Source organism: Garra rufa, chromosome 8, assembly GCF_049309525.1.
Source record: "Garra rufa chromosome 8, GarRuf1.0, whole genome shotgun sequence".
In the NCBI taxonomy this organism is placed as follows: domain Eukaryota; kingdom Metazoa; phylum Chordata; class Actinopteri; order Cypriniformes; family Cyprinidae; genus Garra; species Garra rufa.
In genome coordinates this window covers 5,057,998-5,077,736 of record NC_133368.1, presented here as the reverse complement: position 1 = coordinate 5,077,736, position 19,739 = coordinate 5,057,998, and the positions used below count along the sequence as shown (strand labels likewise).

General features: G+C 34.5%; 1 protein-coding gene across 1 annotated transcript; it reads left to right on the top strand.

Moving 5' to 3' along the window:
- The first annotated feature begins 3,242 nt into the window (after positions 1-3,242).
- tspearb (thrombospondin-type laminin G domain and EAR repeats b) lies at positions 3,243-17,560 on the top strand. Its single transcript, XM_073846363.1, has 12 exons — positions 3,243-3,324; positions 7,024-7,244; positions 7,380-7,606; positions 7,717-7,807; positions 7,898-8,054; positions 8,822-8,953; positions 9,427-9,659; positions 12,904-13,093; positions 13,608-13,840; positions 15,040-15,218; positions 15,312-15,413; positions 17,407-17,560. Exons 1-12 carry the CDS (start codon positions 3,243-3,245, stop codon positions 17,558-17,560), a joined length of 2,001 nt encoding a protein of 666 aa, XP_073702464.1.
- Positions 17,561-19,739: the final 2,179 nt, after the last annotated feature.

Below are 19,739 nucleotides of genomic sequence, written 5' to 3'. Positions count from 1 at the left end.
TGTTCTGGTTGAGGCATAGAGCTGTGAGGGAGCCTGTCCCTCAGTAATGACTGGGGCTGCTTCCCTTCCTGATTACAGGCTTACTGCGAGTGTCAATGTAGCCGCCCAACTATTAGCTGCCCCTTTACGATGTATTAGAGTGAAATATCACAGCCAGCTGACCTCACACAGCCCTCAGGGTGAATGGTAAATGCACTGTTTGCTTTGAATACTTTTTGTCACAATGTAAAGAAACTGAATGGAGAAGAACTTAGGAGAAATATTCTTGAAGTTTGCTTGGAAGGTTTATTTTATTTTATTGTTTAATGATGATTGTGGATGTCACAGTGTTGGGTGTTCCACACCAGAGGGCAGAAGATGTTCACATGCAAACAGTAGCTGTCATTTCTCACATGCACTGATCGTTATTCACCTGCCCAAACATGCCAGGATTCTTCCTCACACTGATAATGAAACAAAAACAGAATTATAAGAGCTGCTACTTCCAAAGAAAAGAATAAATGAGTTTCAATACTGCTACTTTTTCACAATGCTGCGTTTTCAGTTTCCTGTCAGGAATTATTTAGGGTTTAACTGCTGTGGCTTAACATTTGAAGCATGTTTACATAGCGGAGTTGTATCCATTATGCTGTGTTACACACAAATTATCTTTGGCATCACTGCACAAAATCAGTGAGGAGTTTTGCAGCCAGCATCAACGCAGAAAACCGATAAATGTCGACCCTGAAAGATCTTTTTCCCTGGTGTTGTGCTTTCTGTGTTCTGCTTTCTTTAAACATAGTCTATGAAGTCAATCTCTAACACAGCAATATGGACAACATGGATAACCTGTACTGTTTAGCCGTGTCTGCAATATCTAGCTTTAGTTTTACTGTAATGTTTTTTATGTGTAATTTTTTGTCATTCCAACTTTTCCTCTTTTTTCCTTTAAGTGTAATCTATGTCTTTTTCACACCTTCAGAATCCGTGACAGATTTTCAGATAAGCCTGAGCAGCTTTGAGGAAGGAAGTTGAAGGCAAAATATGACACAGGTGAAAAGGACAGAATGTGTTCTTATTATTGCCTTAGTGCTTTGATGTACAGTTTTTATAAAATGTAGGGAACCCGAGGGACAAAATGAATTGTCAACTAAACACAAAAGAAGATATTTTGAAGAATGTGTCTAACAAAACTGTTGGTGGTCCCTATTGACCTCTATAGTATTTTTTCAATACTATCTAAGTCTTCTAAAACTTTTGTGCTCAACAGAAGAAAGAAAGTCTTACAGGTCTGGAACAACATGAGGGTGAGTAAATAATAACAGAATTTTCATTTTTGGGTGAACTATCCCTTTGTAATTAATTTAGCATTTCGGAAATTTGGATTTGGACATGTTTAAGTGATTTATCATCAATTTAAGTTATGTTTTTGCTCTGTATATCTATTGTATCTCTAGGTTAGTGGTTAAAATGCGACACGAATCACAGATACATACTGTTGAGGATTACATCATTGTCAGGTAATTGTAATGCTAATAATAGTATGAATAAACTGAAAGCTTGAATCCTTAAAATGCATAGCGAACATTATTTTATTACGGTAAATTGAGACCTAAATTAAGATTGATTTATCAACTGATGAGCGTAACAAACCCACTTAGACATTAGTTTATTTCTTGACTAGAGAATTAGTACCAAATATATAAATAATAAAGTCTATATATACAGTCTATAATATACAGTTATTGTCATATTCCGACATTATTTATTAAATTATAATTATAATATGTGACCCTGGACCACAAAACCAGTCTTAAGTAGCACAGGTATATTTATAGCAGTAGCCAAAAATACATTGTATGGGTCAAAAATATCAATTTTTCTTTTATGCCAAAAATCATTAGGATAAAAAGTAGAGATCATGTTCCATGAAGATATTTAGTAAATGTGCTACTGTAAATATATCAAAACTTAATTTTTGATTAGTAATATGCATTGCTAAGAACTTAATTCGGACAACTTTAAAGGTGATTTTCTCGGTATTTAGACTTTTTGCACCTTCAGATTTCACGTTCTCAAATAATCAATGGAAAGCTTATTTATTCAGCTTTCAGGTGATGTATAAATCTCAGTTTTGAAAAATTGACACTTATGACATATAATAAATAATTCTGTAATCTTATTCTAAATTATTTGTCAGTATCGTTGTTTTTATAATATTTTAAAATGTAATGGTACAGTTTTATACAGCATTTATATTTTAATTTACAGTTTGTTTCCCCCCTAACTTTTAAAATATCTGCTTCTTGCTTCAGGCAAAATTACTTCACTTTCACTCACATGCTGTGGTCAAGTAGAGTAATACAAAGTCCCAGTATTGTGTATTGGACAGTATATCAGCATTTTGGATTATGTGTTTAACATGTGTTTATCAAATTAGAAGAATGTTAACATGGTTTCCTTGTAAACATTAGTTTATCCACTGCTTGTTTTCCCTTCAGCCAACCACTTGGGGTGTTGTTGAAGACATGGCGTGATGGGTTGAAATGCAGGTGAGGAAAAGATTGACTGAAAGGAGATTTCCTTGATAAGGGGTCCTCGGGGTATGGTGCTCATCACACTGATCGAAAAGAGCGATGCAGTTTAGAACAAGAGCAACCTGACACACACATGTACAACACTGGGGAATTCCTCACAACACCTTTAAGACAAGAGGTAAGAGCTGGAAAAAGCCTCTCTCTCTCTCTCTCTCTCTCTCTCTCCTGAGTGTTTTACTCGCCCCACCTTTCCCTCTCTTTAACATCGACCCCTCCTTTTTACAGCTGACTTATTCTCATTTAAATGTCTGCGGGGTAAAACACCTCTCCCTGCTCATAACTCACAGGTGAAGTTTACTCTCCTCTTCATAGCACACTGTCATGTACAGCAAAGCAGAGAGACCTCAGCCGGACACTGTTAAAGGAGGAAGTTCTTCACAGTCATGGAGTTTTGACAGACTCTCCTGAGTTTGGATTTGGATCATGCAGAATGCATTGGCATTGTATTTTACATGGTTTGATCATACTTTAATTCAGCAGCATCTTCAGGAGTGAATAAGATGGCAGTTTAATTAGGAGTGCTGTTGGACATCTTCTCATCCTCACAGTGATTTGTTGTGTTTTGAACTCTGTGAGGCGTGTGGATGTAAGGATGGTCTCTGGGCTTTGAGAATCGGTTTGCTTCAGAGGCTGTGTGTGAATGGAGCTGAGAGAGTGGAGACCCTGATGTCGGAGCTGCTGCTGCTGGCCTGTGTGCTCCTCTCCTGGATCATCACCTGCCAGTCTGGACCATGGAGACCTTGCACAGGTCAGACCTGCTGATTTAACTATAAACATACATATTTAGAAGCACTTTATGGAAGAATAATTCACTTTTTACATTTAATAAGATTTTATTTGGAAAAAGTCTAGTCTTAGTCACAACTTGTCCCTGTTGTTAAAGACACTATTTGAGTCTTGTTATCCTTTGTAATCATTGCAGATTTTCTACTGAATTGCCTTTGGATTATGGGCTTTACATTCAGTAAACCATTTCAGAAAACTAAATAAAGGCAGCTGGTCATGGGAGAGAAAAAAACAGCTTTTGTAATTCAGACACAAATGTCAGTCAGTTCTAATTGTCACGTTACTCGACTGGCAGAAGTCTGGTTTTTGGTAATTTACTTGGTTCCCAGTGGGATGTAGGTGTAAGAGAAGACACAGGTTAGATGTGGTTGCCAGGTGCTAATGTAAAACACTCTGGTGTTGCACAGTGGTTTCATTTGAAAGACGTCATGCACCGTAGAATGACAATTAGGGGCTATTTCTAAACTATGTATACTGTATGTGTTCACTGTTTGTAGCAACTGTTGCTTGACTGACCCAGCTAACATATGTTCTAAGAATGTTTTGCTTGCATTCCCATTAAGTTATGAAAATTATGGTGAAAACAAACAGTTATTTAAATGATTTTAAATGTTTTTTCTTGTTTATGCATTAATGTTAAGGAAACATTTTGGAAAAGTAGCTTTTGATTGTTCTCTAAACATTCTGAAAAAGTAGCTTAAATTTAAAAAACAGATGAATGTTAATTATTTTACCAAAATAAGAGGGATCATACAAAATGCATGTTATTTTTATGTAGTACTGACCTGAATAAGATATTTCACATGAAAGACGTTTATTATTATTATTATTTCCATAAGAGCAAATAATAGTTGAATTTATAAAAATTCAGAAAAATCCTTCAGGTCACACAAATGTTTTGCTTTTTCAGGATTGTTGTGCATGTGAACTCAACAATGACTGTATGAATACACAGAGGACAACTGAGGGACTCATATGCAACTATTACAGAAGGTTCAAACGCTCACTGATGTTCCAGAAGGAAAAACACTGCATTAAGATCCAGGAGTGTAAACTATTGAACAGAATGAAGATGTGTACATTTTTCTTATTTTGCCCAGGTATCACATTTTTTTCATTTAGTTCTGCCCTTCAGAAGCTACAAAAGATACTTACATGTTTCCTAGAAGACAAAAAGTTAAAACCTGATCTACAAATTCAAAAAGTATTCACACCCCGACTCTTAATGCATCGTGTTTCCTTCTGAAGCATCAGTGAGCGTTTGATCCTTCTGTAATAGTTGCATATGAGTGCCTCAGTTTTCCTCAGTGTGAAAAGATGAATCTTAAAATCATACAGTCATTGTTGAAAAGGGTTCAAATCCACAAAAATGCTGAAAAAACAAAGAATTTGTGAGACCTGAAGGATTTCTCTGAAGAACAGCAGGCAGTTTAACTGTTCAGGACAAACAAGGGACTCATGAACAACTTTCACTAAACAAAAAAACACAGCTGTAAATCATTCCGGTAACAACACCATATTAAAAAGTGTACGTAAACTTTTGAACAGGGTAATTTTTGTACATTCAGCTATTATTTTCTCTTGTGGACTATATGTAAACATCTTTTATGTGAAATATCTTATTCAGGTCAATACTAAATAAAAAATTACATGCGTTATGTATGATCCCTCTTATTTTGGTAAAATAATTAACATTTTGCAGATTCTGCAAGGTGTATGCAAACTTTTGACCTCAACTGTAAATAACATTTTGAGAACATTATTAAAGACCAATTTACACTGAAGAAAACTTCTGTTAACTGAAAGAACATTGCCAGAAAATTAGACAAGTTAAAAGAACATTCCTTGTTAACTTTAACAAATTTAAAGCAAACTTCACTTGTCAGTGACACTGTGGAAACAGACATTTCTACTACTGTTCATCATGGTATCATTGCTTTTATTTGTATAAACTCTTTGAAAACATGATATGGTCCCAGGACAAAACAAACATAAAATGGCCAGAACACCTGATACATTTTAAGTTATATTGGAGAGAATCCAAAAAGCTGTGATAAAACATCAAACCAAGCGTTCATGGGATTTCTGCCTTTCATTTCTCATCTCATCACAAGATTTAATCATAAAAGGGCTTATAATATAATATAATACAATAGGAATAGATTTAGTATTTCCTATGGGTACTCTAAATCTATGCAGGTCTATTAACAAGATCAGCACAAGATCTACTCTTAAGGTATCATCCACACAGAATAATCTGAAGAACAACAAATGCCAAAGATTTTCATATAAGCATTGCTGAGTTGCTGAACAGCTTATGCTGCTAAAACATTTCTGTTTATTCTAAAAGTTCTTCAAGCTGAGCATATTGCAGACTTTAAATGAATATTATGACAATAAGAGTTACAGTACAAGAGTCATATAATATCATATATACTGTACCAGCACACACTGATAACACTGAGCTGCATATGAATGTGAGATATTTTGAAAAGGACTGTTTGCTTTCTAAAATGTCTTTTCCTTTGCTGGCTTTGAAATATGATCCTTAAAGTGTTCTTCACTCTACCCATTTCCCTCTTTGATTTACTGAGGTGAATCAAAACAAAACAAGAGCACTTGCCCTTTGTATCTTTCATTTATATGGCTTAACCGATTTTGTAGAATCTTGTAAATGAATTAAAGTGTGTTCACAAAAGTTTGGGTTGGAATTAGAAGGCTTTTGGTTTCACCAAGTCTAAATTTATATTACATAAAAATACAGTTTAACAGTATATTTTAAAATATTTAGTTGAAGTTGAAGAAAGCTGAATTTTTAGTCATTACCCTAGTCTTCAAAGTCCCTCAAAAATCATTTGCATCTCAAGAAGCATTTTTTTTTTCTGGAAATAGTGCTACTTTTTTTGTCAGGATTCTTTGATTAATAGAAATTTCATAAGTAAATCATTTATAAAATATTCAATTGAGGTCAAAAGTACATACACTTTGCAGAATGTGAAAAACGTTAATTATTTTACCAAAATTTTATTTACATTTGGTTTAGTGATAGCTGTTCATGAGTGCTGTTTGTCCTGAACAGTTAAACTGCTCGCTGTTCTTCAGAAAAATCTTTTAGGTCTCACAAATTATTTGGTTGTTCAGCATTTTTGTGCATTTAAACCCTTTCCAACAATGACTGTATGATTTTGAGATCCATCTTTTCACACAGAGGACAACTGAGGGACTCATATGCAACTATTACAGAAGGTTCAAATGTTCACTGATGCTTCAGAAGGAAACACAATGCATTCAGAGTCGGGGGTGTAAACTTTTGAACAAAATGAAGATGTGTACATGCTTCTTATTTTGCCTAAATGTCGCATTATTTTCATTTAGTACTGCCTTTAGAAGCTACAGAAGATACTTACATGTTCCCCAGAAGACAAAATAAGTTAAATGTACCCTGATCTTCAAATTAATAAAGTTTTAGGCTCTTAATGCATTTTTTTTTTTTTATTCTAGTCTTTTTCTTCTCACATAATTATTTGATTTAATCTTAAATCAATGTTTTATGTCTAATTATTTGTTAAATTGGTATTTAATTGCTGCTGAATGTAGATAATCCCATAAAGCAAACAGCATACATTAATTTATGATGAATTAATGTGAGTTTCTTTTACAGATCTGCTACCACTGGACCTCCTGTCCCGGGTGCTGCCTGTGTCCAGCAGGGCACAGGATGGGATACGTATGGTCCAGTCCAGAGGTGCTCGTGGATTTCAGTTTTCTGGATCCCCACAGCTGTTCAGCTTCCCTGCATCTCAGCTCTTCATTAACTGCAATTTCTTTCCTGCTGAGTTCTCCATCGTTTTCACACTGAAAATCCCACAAATGGCTCCTGAGGTGAGAACATAAAAAAGATAAAGATATTGTTGAGTTTGTTTGAAAACATCAAAGAACCTTCAGAAGCCTTTCCTCAGAATATGTTCTAGATTTCTGAATAGTGATAGTGATCAGTCTTCACTCTTTGATGTGCAGAAGAGTGAATACATCTTCACACTGTTGGAGGGAGATTCAGATGAGCCACTCCTCGGCCTGCGTCTGTCCCAAAACAAGTTCCAGGTTCTGCAGAAGGGTCACAGTAACAGGAAACGCATCACTTTTAAGGCAGTCGGGCTGGATGATAACCGCTGGCACACTGTGGTTTTGGCAGTGACGGGACGCTACACAATTCTCACTGTGGACTGTGGCATACCTCTAGAGCTGTAAGACTTTCTTTGGAAATACTGTGTGATCCAAAATGGGTGAAAGTTTTTACGACTCTATATCATTTTGTTGCATAAACTTATAAAATACTCTGTTTTGTCTCAAACAGAGTGCTTGAAAAACCTTTCCCCGATGATCTTGATACAACTGGTTCCAGATTCTTCATTGCTAGCAAAAGAAGATGGAACGGCCTATTTTCTGTACAGATCTCCTTTCAATGCTTTTATAATTACATTAAGATTTACAATGTTCTTGAAACCTAAATGTATCAATTCCGTTGTTTTTTGCAGGGTCTATTGCGGCAGCTAGTTTTGTTACCTGGTTCAGATGCTACCTCACAAATTTGTCCCTCATCTGAGCCCCAGCTGTCTGCTCTCTCAGTTCCCCAGGCCCTCTTACACCTGCCAATCAAACCATCATCCACTGACCTTCCCCTCCACCCATATGGTGAGACTACTAAAACATTAACTCTTGAATCATAGGCAGCATGTCAATATCCTTACTAATCACCAAAAGTATATACTTCGCTGGGACATATTAGGACTATGTAGAAAGATAAGTCACCTTGATACCACAATATCATGTATGTTTTGCATTTTTTGAATCTGTAAACTCGTCTAACCAGTAAGAATCCAAATGTAAGCTAATCCTTAAAACATCTTTACATTTGCAGGAGTCTTTCCTATAGGAATGCTGTGTGTTTTAGCTGTAAACACGGGTCTGTGATTGTATGGGGATGTGAGTAACTCTATCTCACAGGTCTGTTACTGATCCGCTGACATTGACTGACAGCCTTGCGCTTTGAGTTTCTCTGTGGCTCAGAAGAAGTGCTGGTGTTTGAAAGCAGGGTGCAGTCGTGCAGGGCTTGCTGTTATGCTGTATACTGTGGGCCTGTTGAGAGACATGACACAGGGCAGAGAGAGGCCATGTTTGCTTTATTTGTTTTTATATAATGTAGACAGATTTAGGTTGCAATATGCAGTATCTCTCTGTGTCTGGCATCATTGCAGATTTGTTTGATATTTTCAAATACGATTACATTCATACAGTTTTATGTGGGTCTCAATGGCTTGAAATCATTTCTTAGTACTTAAGTAATCTTTTAAAAAGTCTTCACACAGATCTCCTTAACATCTTTCACCTTGGCACAATACTGTTCATCAATACTGATGACACAATTTCTAAAACTGAACGTCTTTGTTTATTTTACACAGAGGCAGAGGTTCGGGTGACTGCAGGTGTGAGTCCTCCCTGTAGTCACTCAGAGGAGGGACAGCTGTGGTTTAACACACTGAAGAAAGGACTGTTTCTCTGTGACGGTATTATGTGGCTCACTATGCTGCAAGGTGATTTTGTAACAGTATTTGCAACTGCAATTTGTAGCTGCTATTTATAGTTTGAAAGTGATATGTGACCCTGGACCACAAAACCAGTCATAAGGTTAAATTTTACAAAACTGAGATATATACATCATATGGCCGAGATACATCTATTTGAAAATCTGAAATCTGAGGGTGCAAAAAATCAAAATACTGAGAAAATCACCTTTAAAGTTGTCCAAATTAAGTTCTTAACAATGCATATTACTAATCAAAAATTACATTTTGATAGGTTTACGGTAGGAATTTTACAAAAATTCTTCATGGAACATGATCTTTACTTAATTTCCTAATGATTTTTGACATAAAAGAAAAATCAATAATTTTGACCCATACAATGTATTTTTGGCTATTGCTACAAATATACCCCAGCGACTTAAGACTGGTTTTGTGGTCCAGGGTCACATATGGTATCTGACTATCGCATTGTATCTCTGCAGTGAAAGAGAAGCTGGACTACTTGGAGGATCACCAGGATTTATTTACCAACTCCGAGACATTTGACATTGAGGTTTTCCACATCCCCTCCATAGGACTTTTCATGGCAACCGCCAACCGTGATTCCGACCTCGGTTCGGGAATTTACAAATGGACAGATGGGAGGTTTGAACGATATCAGAACATCAGCACCTACGATGCACAAGCATGGCAATACTTCACAGTGGGCAAAAAGGTGTGTGTGGACTACCAATGAAATGTGATACTGCTTTTATACAATAAACAAACAATCAATACTTAGTAATTTATATTTTAGAACATATTATTGGTAAATTTGTTTGCTCTGCCATAAAAAAATAGTTTCAAATAAAGTCACAGCGTATTAGCGGCATTCAAAATGAATTACAAGTTGGCTGGGTGAATGATTCAATGACTCATCCAGAAATGCAATCTCTGTTCCTAAAAGAGTTTGCTTGAACAAAACAATTTAGTAAATTACTTGGTGAGACGATTTTGCCATTTTTCATGACCTACTGACATATCTCTCGTATTTGACATATTGTAAACTGTGGAGGCGCATGATACAGATGCTTTGCTGTTTCTTACAGGCATGCAAAGAAAAAAAAGAAAGAGCAAGAGAGTCTTAGGGCGTGTTCACACTTGAAGTTCGTTTGGTTCATTTGGTCCGGACCAAAAAGGAAAAATGATACATTTGGTCCTGGTCCGCTAAGTATTCACAATGGATACACTGCATGTTCCCTTCATGAAATCATGTCATTAGTTCCTGTTTTTGGTTAGATTACAAGTATTTGGTCCATGTCCATATTTCATTCGAACCGCACCAGAGTTTGTTTGAAAGTAGACTGAGATCTTTTTAGCGGTCTCAGTCCACTTGTTTGGTGTGCACCGGGTTTCAGATGGCAGCGTGCACACTTACTCAAATGAACCACACTAACAGAGCAATCGCACCAGAGTTTGTTTTAATTGAACCAAACATGACAAGTGTGAACATATCCTTACATGCCATGCAGAATTGATGCACTACATGTAAACGATATTTTTTTGTTGTATTTTCCTGTCAAAATGCAGTTCATTTGGAATTCTTCAGCTTTTAACAACAACCATAAGATACTCCGGTAGTGGGCGTAACTAATGCGCAAACTGCAATCTCATTGGCTGGCGCTCACCTATTATTGTCCCTGTTTTGATTTCAGCAAATCAGTTTGAGAGAACACAGATGATGTGATTAATATTCATGAACCCAGCAGCTCATTAATGCTTGGTGTGTTTTATAGAGGGTTTGCACTTACGTCTCGATTTGGTCAGTTACCCGGATACGTGGCTATATTGGCGATACTCAGATGTAAACAACTGCATGGATTGCACGGTTAATGTACTGAATATGTTGTTCTGCTAATTTATGGTGTCTAAACTAAATAAAATATAGAGAAGGACTTAGTAAGCAAGAAAGGGCGCAATATTTTGACAAACTAAAGTTAATAGGTGGTAAAGATACATACAAGCAGTATTTATTAAGATATTAGCCTAATATTTCATACATGACTGGAAATGATCAGAACAAACATGAATGTTGTCAAGATTCTTGCTCTGGAAATCCTGGTTCAGTTTGGCCAACCACAAATGCCTTTTGTTCCTTTCTTGTTCTTCTCCTTGATTTGTTATAACTTTTGGCAGTCTGTAATACTCCAAATGTTTTTTTTCTGGTCCAGGCGATTAGTGCAGCCCAAAACATGACAATTATTGACCATTTTCAGCATCAATAATCAGCAAAATATGCAAGTTTTGTTCGATTCAGTGCCATTGTTTACATTCAGTGCTGCAAGTATGGCCAATTGATGCCGCGTCATGAAAACACTCTGTTGTCATTAGTAGTAGAATTTGTAGTAGTAGTATTTTATCAGTATTATTGTTAGTTTTTTCCCCTTTTTGGTTATAAAGTCTTAATTCTAATTATTGAAGTCCTATAATTAAATAATGCATGATTAACATAATATCATATCATATGTGACCCTGGACCACAAAACCAGTCTTAAGTCGCTGGGGTATGTTTGTAGCAATAGCCAGAAATACATTGTATGGGTCAAAATTATAGATTTTTCTTTTATGCCAAAAATCATTAGGAAATTAAGTAAAGATCATGTTCCATGAAGATTTTTTGTAAAATTCCTACTGTAAATATATCAAAATGTAATTTTTGATTAGTAATTTGCATTGCTAAGAACTTAATTTGGAGAACTTTAAAGGTGATTTTCTCAGTATTTAGATTTTTTTGCACCCTCAGATTCCTGATTTTCAAATAGATGTATCTCGGCCAAATATTGTCCTATCCTAACAAACCATACATCAATAGAAAGCTTATTTATTGAGCTTTCATATGATGCATACATCTCAGTTTTGTAAAATTTAACCTTATGACTGGTTTTGTGGTCCAGGGTCACATATAATATCACATTATAATTCTTGACTGATGTTAAGAATGTACTTTCAGATATTTAAAAAGCTGTGCCATTTTGCAAACATAAGCTTTTACACATGTAAGCTTTATGTGTATGTCTATATATATATATATAGTACTGTATATATAGTATATAACTCTTGTAAGTAAACTAAAAAGTGTACTAGCCAATGGTGATTCTTTTGCCAAGGTGTGTGTGGAGAGTCGATATCTGAAACAACATAGACAAGCAGAGTGGTACAAACAGTAAAAACTCCTAGTGTTGAACAGATATATCACCACACTTGAAACGGTGCTAAGCCAATCAAATTTGAGGGCCGGAACTAACTGTGTATAAATGAAAACCTGTGATACTGATGGATCTGATATCAGAAGATGGAGCGGAGTACAGACCGTCTGTTTGCTCATCCCCAGCTGTTCTTTACACATTAGAGTGTTTTTTGATGTGGTTTTCCAGTAGGAGCGGGGGTGGAAACCTGGCTCTTAAGTTTTAATGTTGTAAATCAACTGTGCATAATAACCTAAATTAATTTTGTCTGATGCGGCATCCAAAATTTACAGCAGACACCTCCTGCTTCCCTTCACCGTAACTTACTGCATAATTACAGTCAAGAGTTGGAAAGCCGTATGAGACTCTGTTAATACCTGCTGTGCAATTATCCATATGTTTTTTCTTCTTGGAAGTCAAAGATAAAATTATGATTCATGTTTAAATTAAAGTGAAATAGAGGGGGGAGGCCTTTGTAATTGCATCAGTGACCAGTTATTAAAAGATAAATCAATGCACCATTAAACTGAAGTTTTGAGCAAGTCAATTCATTAAAACATTCCCATCAGCACAGCTTTGAAGTTCGTCCGGGATAATTAAAAGCCTCTGAAGAAGCAGAAAGCACCTAAAATTATGAAGTGCAAAACTCATTACAATTTAATTCTGTTTTTCATCACTCTACCCTTTAATTTGCTGAAACTGACATGATTTCTTACAACCATTTTCCTGCAACAGAAGTTCCTGGTTGTTGCCAACTGCAGAAGTAAGGATGCAGGGGACCAGGAGCAGTCTGTCATATATAAATGGAGCTCAAGGAAGCTGAAATTCATTCGCTATCAGACTTTGAACACGCACAGCGCTCGTGACTGGGAGGCTTTCAACATTCAAGATGAAACTTTCCTGGCCGTGGCCAATCACAGACAAGGTAATGTTTATCAGAACAGCTCACTGCATGTCTGTCATCTCATGTGTCGTTATTGTTGTCCTTTTCAATTGTATTACTCGACAGGTTTTATCTGCTGAACAATACCAGGAGGAAGTTCATTTATATGATTTCTAAGAGAAGATTAAACTTGAATTCCATACAAATCTCATACAAATCTATGGTCTTTGAGGCACACAATCTGAACAAAAAAACCATCAAGGAAATCTTTTTAAGGCTAAAGGTCTCCTTGTTTATGTGGTTCACTTTGATTCTGCACTTGATGTCTATAGTCGCTTACGAGCGCCCACTGCACTCATCCGCTCCTGTGAAGTTCTTACGTGTGCCTCTGGCATTGATCAAAGCGGAAATGCGTGCATAAAAGACACCTTTCATAACCATACAGGCCCCATCTATACACCTGCATCTGCTGGAACCCATCCAAACTGAGACGCGTCAATCCATGCAGATTTCTGTGATAAAATGTGACTGAAAACTGTTGTTTTTTTGTCCACAGGGGAAATAAACCATAATATTGACAGTGTGATCTACAAGTGGAACCCAGATACTCAGTTTTTTGAGGTCAATCAGACAATCCCGACCACTGGTGCTTACGACTGGGAGTTTTTCGCCATCGGCCCGTATTACTTCCTTGTAGTCGCTAACACTTTCAATGGAAGATCTACAGTCATTGATTCTACCATCTACATCTGGCTGGAAGGGATGTTTCAGCCTTATCAGTCCATTACAGTAAGTGAATTTGTTGTTTTATCTTCTCTCATCATGATCATCTTCATAATGTAAACATCAAGAGCACATACACACCCCCCTTTTCCCTAATCTGCATTTCTGAATCCTGCAGTTCAACAGTTTGAGGTTTTTAGTGTTTTAAAACAGTCTGTTATGCTTACCGTTTTTATCAAAAATACAGTATACATTACCAGTCAAATGTTTTTAACAGTAAAATTTCTGATGTTTCTTAAAGAAGTCTCTTCTGCTCACCAAGCCTGCATTTATTTGATTTAAAGTATAGCAAAAATAGTACAATTTTGAAATAGTTTTATTATTTGAAATGACTGATTTCTATTTGAATGTATTTTAAAATGTAATTTATTCCTATGATTTCAAAGCTGAATTTTTAGCATCATTACTCCAGTCACAAGATCCTTCAGAAATCATTTTAGTATTCTGATTTGCTGCTCAAAAAATATTATTATTATTATTATTATTATGTTGTAGAATTTTTTCAGGTTTCTTTGATGAATAGAAAGTTCAGAAGAACAGCATTTATATGAAATATAATTTTTTTTAAACATTATAAATGTCTTAATTGTCACTTTTGATCAATTTAAAGCATCCTTGCTAAATAAAAGTATTAATTTCTAGAATTTCTTTCCCAAATAAAAAAAAAATATATATACTGACTCCAAACTTCTAAATGGTAGTGTATAATGTTACAAAAGCTTTATATTTCAGATATTCTGATCTTTGGATCTTTCTATTCATCAAATAATCCTGAAAAAATGTATTCAACTGTTTTAAATATTGATAATAATAAATGTTTTATGAGCAGCAAATCAGAATTTTAGAATGATTTCTGAAGGATCATGTGACACTGAAGACTGGAGTAATGATGCTGAAAATTCAGCTTTGATCACTGGAATAAATTACATTTTAAAATATATACAAATAGAAAGCAGTTATTCTACATGGTAAAAATATTTCACAATATTGCTGCTTTTGCTGTATTTTGGATCAAATAATTGCAGGCTTGGTGAGCAGAAGAGAATTCTTTTAAAAAACATTAAAAATCTTACTGTTCAAAAACATTTGACTGGTAGTGTACTTTACATTATTAACAATATAAATGTCTTTAATTTATTTATTGTATATATTTAATTTAATGTACCCTGTCTGAGCAAAAGTACTACTTAAAAAAAATCTTTCAGACATTTGGGGCGATAGACTGGGAGATGTTCCAGATTGAAAACAGGGTCTTCCTGGCTGTGGCGAACAGCCAGATGCTCACGGAGGAGGGCAAGATTCTGTACTCCATCAACTCCACCATCTATGAGCTCAGCATGACCTCGCAGACCTTCATCAAGTTTCAGGATATTGAAACGAACAGGTAAATTGTGAAATGGTATTCATTAAAAAAAGCTTTTACTTTTCAACTTTCATATTTTTATTTATGGAACACTTTGTTGTCTGGGTCTTTCAGTGCTTTGGACTGGGAGTATTTTACTGTGGGAGATGACAAGTTCCTGGTGGTCGCCAACTCCTATGATGGAAGCTCATACTCTCTTAATAGTGTTATATACAGGTATGGCTCCAGGGTTATTGAAACTAAATCTAAAACTAATTTCGGTTTAACTCTTTGTATTATTGTGTCTTTGTCTGTTAATAAGTAAAAATATTTATTAATTGAAATAAAATAAACATGAACTGAAACAGAATATTAAGAAATGTGTTTAATGCCAGCTAGTTACAGAGGGAACTTTCTCATTTTTGTTTAGTTTAACTTGAAGTACTAAAATAAATAATTAAAAAAATTATACACTACCGTTCAAAAGTTTGGGGTCAGTAAGAATTTTAATGTTTTTTAAAGAAGTCTCTTATGTTAATTAAAGTTTCATTTAATTGATCAAAAATACAAAAAAGGTCATATTAGGAAATATTATTGCAATATAAAATAACAGTTTTCTATTTTAATATACTTTAAAATATAATTTGTTTTTGTGATGCAAAGCTTTTCAGTGTCACATGATCCTTCAGAAATCATTCTAATATGCTGATTTATTACTTTTATTATCAACATTTGTGCTGCTTAATATTTTTTGGAACCTGTGATACTTTTTTCCAGGATTCTTTAAAGTTTAAAAGAACAGCATTTATTCAAAATAGAAATCTTTTTATTAATTTAACACATCCTTGCTAAATAAAAGTATTTTTTTAAACAAAGAAAGAAAGAAAAAATGTACTGACCCCAAACTTTGAACGGTAGTGTATATTGTTTTAACAATTTATTCATCAAATAATCCTGAAAAAACATCACAGGTTAAATAAAAAAAAATAAAAAATAAGCAGCACAACTGCTTTTCAACATTGATAATAAATCAGTGAATTAAAATGATTTCTGAAGGATTATTTGACACTGAAGACTGGAGTATTGATGCTGAAAATTCAGCATTGCATCACAGGAATAAATTCTATTTTAAAGTATATTAATATAGAAAACCACTTTTTTAAATTGCAATAATATTTCACAATATTACAGTTTTCTGTATTTTTAATCAAATAAATTCAGCCTTGATAAGCAGAATAGTGTTCTTTAAAAAAACAACAAACAATAAAACTCTTACTAATCCCAAACGTTAATAGTACAGAACTAATACCTTATGTTTTTTTTATGGAATAGTTGATCCAAATATGAAAATTCTGTCATTATTTCTCAGATTCATGTCATTTTCCCTTTTATTCATCCATGTAGGCTAACACAAAAGGAGAAATTCTATATTGATCAAAGTTTTCCCCAGAGTTTCAACTAGGGGTCTGTATGGTACTGCCCCATTATGATACTGTCAAGGGTAGTATAGATGTTTCTTAAAAGACATTAAAATATGTGACCCTGGACCACAAAACCAGTCATAAGGTCAAATTTTACAAAACTGAGATGTATACATCATTTGAAAGCTCAATAAATAGGCTTTCTGTTGATGTATGGTTTGTTAGGATAGGACAATATTTGGCCGAGATACATCTATTTGAAGATTAGGAATCTGAGGGTGCAAAAAAATCAAAATACTGAGAAAATCACCTTTAAAGTTGTCCAAATTAAGCTCTTAACAATGCATATTACTAATCAAAAATTACATTTTGATATATTTACAGTAGGAATTTTACAAAAAAACTTCATAGACATGATCTTTACTTATTTTCCTAAAGATTTTTGGCATAAAAGAAAAATCAAAAATTTTGACCCATACAATGTATTTTTGGCTATTGCTACAAATATACCCCAGCGACTTAAGACTGGTTTTGTGGTCCAGGGTCACATATTATGTATTAAAAAATGTAATTCTAAAAGTGTTACACGTTATATAGCTTTATTCAAAATTGATGGTCAAAACAAACAACCTCTTATGTCATCTCTCTGTCCGGCATGGCAAAAGGTGGAAAACAAAGTTTTCTTTGAAAACAGGCTTTTCTGTTTGAAGCTGCTAGTAGTCCTCAGCTTTAAGAGTAAATATGCGACCTGACAATGCAATGCACTTTTGCCAGATGTTTTACTAACAATTTAAACGGGTGTTTTACAGGTGGCAGGGTTATGAGGGTTTTATCCCGGTGCACAGACTGAGCACCAATGGCTGCAGAGATTGGGAATTTTTTAACACAACCGATGGCTCCTACCTCATCTACTCCAGTGCCAGAGCTGCTCTCTCTAAAGTCCTTAAATTAAGGACCATCTAATGGCACTGGACATATGGACTGTGTCTCCTGGCAGATAGCTGACAGAAACAGCACTCAAAGAAGTGAACCCCTTAATCAAATGTTCCTCAATGCAAATTTTATCCGAAACTCAGAAAACAATTTATCACATGACGACACTTTAACACATGCACTTATTGACATACCTTGAAACCAGCTGAAGGACGAATCTCGCCACTAACATTCAAAACAGTCCACTGACATTCACAACAAGCTGTATAGCTGCACTTATTTGCACACAGATCATCAATATGCTTTTTTGATTAAAATGTCATTATGTCCTGTGATTATGGCATCACTACTCTGCACATGAAGACAGTAAACAATTTAGTTTTCTCAGCCAGCAAAGACGCTGTTTTTAACTGTACTGTACTGTTTGTAAGCTAATGATTTACATTTTTTATTAGAAGGCCTTTAAATTGAAGTGTTTAAGTATATGCAATAAATACATAATTAAACAATAATATTTATAATAGTTAAAAAAATGACTATGAGGATTTCAATAATACACAGACTAGACTGTTTTCTTTTTTTATTACATAACTTATTTTAGAAAATGATTGTGTTGTAAAAAAATGTTTTGATTCTCTGTCATTATTATCAATAGGCTGTGCCATATTTTATTGCTATACAAGTCATTAACTACTGATTACATTAAACATTTTTCATTTTTATTTTAGTAAGTTTATTTACCTTTCGGGTTTTTGGAACAAAGGCTGAAAAGAAAATGATTGCTATTAAAAATGAAAATTATCTTGTGCTAATACATATTCGGTGATGCATTGTTAGTGAAATTACACTTTCAATTTCACACGTGCTTATTTGTTTATTGTGTTATTGGATAGTTAAGTATAAAAAGTCACTCTTTAGAAGACGTTTAAATTTACTATATTTATAATGTTATGGAGATGGTAGAAACCACTCCTGTCTGTCGCTCGTTAAAATGAATTACACAAAAATGCAATTTTGTGTCTTAGGCGCCATCTACTGGAGGAGTTCAGACCGGTCTAGACTAAAAAAATGGCTAAAATATTGCTGAAAAGAAATGATCATGCAATATTTTTATTCTTACGGCATTATTTTATTATTATTAGCCTATATAAGTGTGTGCAGGCTTTTCTACTTTTCAAAAGTGCCTTCTAGGAATATTCTACAAGAATTTCCACTGTAATTAAAGTCATTTAAAAAATAATCATATATGAAAGCGTGAAGAATACACTAACAGTCAAAAGTTTTTTTTTTTTAAGAAGTCTCTTCTGCTTACCAAGCCTGCATTTATTTGATCCAAAATTCAGCAAAAGCTGTAATATTGTGAAATATATTTTTTTTACTATTTAACATAACTGCTTTCTGTTTGAATGTAGGGGAGAGTGGGGGCGGTTGCAACACTTTTTGCATTTCCTTTAGTTTCTCTGAAACTGTTTGTATTAGAAAGCCGAAATTTTAATACAATAAAGCCGCATCTGTCAGCTACTCACCCATATTGCTAAAACATGTGTACATATGATAATATACATACAATTTACACTTAAATAGAAAAAGTGAAATGTTGCAACCGTCCCCACAACATTCAATAAAATGTAATGAAATCATTCTTAAATATAATTTTGCAATTTCTTTATTTTATTTGTGGACAGTCAGGGTCTTTAATAAGGTAAACTGGCTCTAAAAAAACAAAGAATAGTAAATGAAAAACATTAAGTAAGAAGTAGATTTTTTACCTATTTACTTAAAAAAAATTAGAGATACTATTAAAGGGGTTCATTAGTATTATCATTATAAAATTACAATTATGTAATGTTATGGCAAGCTTTTAAATCAATATTGTGGTAAGGGACAGCATGTTGGGACGGTTTCAACAGTGTGTTGCAACTGTGCCTACAGTGATAGCCATGATAAAAATTGGTATATTAGCTTGACAACATATCATTAGCTATGCCTATTAGAAACTAAGAACGCACAGATTAAAATGTTATGTTTTTACAATTCGTCACACAAACAGCTTAGACACTATGACCAAAAATCTCATCTTTAAAAAAATTACTTTTTTACCAAGAAAATGATTTTGGGTAGAAGGAATGATCACATGTGACCATGGGGCCAATAAAGCATGTGCAGTATGAATATTATCACTGTATCTTATTCCTGCTTGAAGAAATAA